We start from the raw sequence: 813 nt of genomic DNA, 5'->3' as shown, positions 1-813 counted from the left end.
TCATTAAAATTTTTAAATGAAAAAAAAAAGTCTTTAAGGATCATCACTAAACATCTTCCTCTACTTAACCACTGAAAATGATTCACCCCACACATGGTCACAATGGTACATTTCCTAGCTAGTTGGTGAAAGCTTTATTACCTGGTATGGGTGCTGTGGGTTAGCTGTGTTGGCCACTACGTGTCTTAGGCAGCGGATGAGGTGGAGTCGGTCGGCCAAGTAGAAGCTCCAAAGTTGGCCCAAGAAGGTCTCCTCATCACGCTGGCTGGCCAACACTTCCGAGAGTGAGGCCTCAGCCCCTCGGTACTCATTCAGGAGGAACAGCTGGAACATCTGCCAGCTGTGTGTCGCTGAGAGTTTCTGTATAATGTATCGGAATCAGATGTACTGCATATAAATTGTTCCTACTGTTCTTTAACCCTATATTCACTGACACAGAAGCAGTACCTTCAGTCTAGACTAGAGAAAAGCACACCCTGACCATACTAACCAAAAGTACTGACAGCTTCTTGACAAATGCCTTCTCTGCCTTTGACACCTGTGCTGTCTTCTCCCATTTCTCATAGTGATCCCCACTGGGGTCAGCATAAGCTGAGAGGCCATGCCGGAGGTGCTCCACTGCCAGCTGGAGCTCTGCGCCAACCACCTCATCTGAAGGAAGAACATATGTGCCACATATGACACCCCACAGCGCCTTTCCACTGAGAATGATAGATAAAAATAACAAGTAAATTAGTGGTAATGTTATTAGCGTTAATTCCTATACTACAAAAATTTACAAAGCCTTAATGAGTTACAGTACATTTCCAATGA

The 813-nt window shown here is 44.5% G+C and overlaps 1 protein-coding gene across 1 annotated transcript in view; it reads right to left on the bottom strand.

Moving 5' to 3' along the window:
- Positions 1–813, bottom strand: part of LOC119591430 (nucleoporin NUP188 homolog) — a gene marked incomplete in the record, with an annotated part of 23,587 nt that overhangs the window by 19,481 nt on the left and 3,293 nt on the right. The window contains 2 exon segments of the mRNA XM_037940171.1: positions 142–360; positions 491–701. Coding sequence (XP_037796099.1) covers positions 142–360; positions 491–701 — 430 coding nt within the window.

The sequence above is a fragment of the Penaeus monodon genome, chromosome 28, assembly GCF_015228065.2.
Source record: "Penaeus monodon isolate SGIC_2016 chromosome 28, NSTDA_Pmon_1, whole genome shotgun sequence".
Classification (NCBI taxonomy): domain Eukaryota; kingdom Metazoa; phylum Arthropoda; class Malacostraca; order Decapoda; family Penaeidae; genus Penaeus; species Penaeus monodon.
This window is presented reverse-complemented; position numbering and strand designations above follow the sequence as displayed.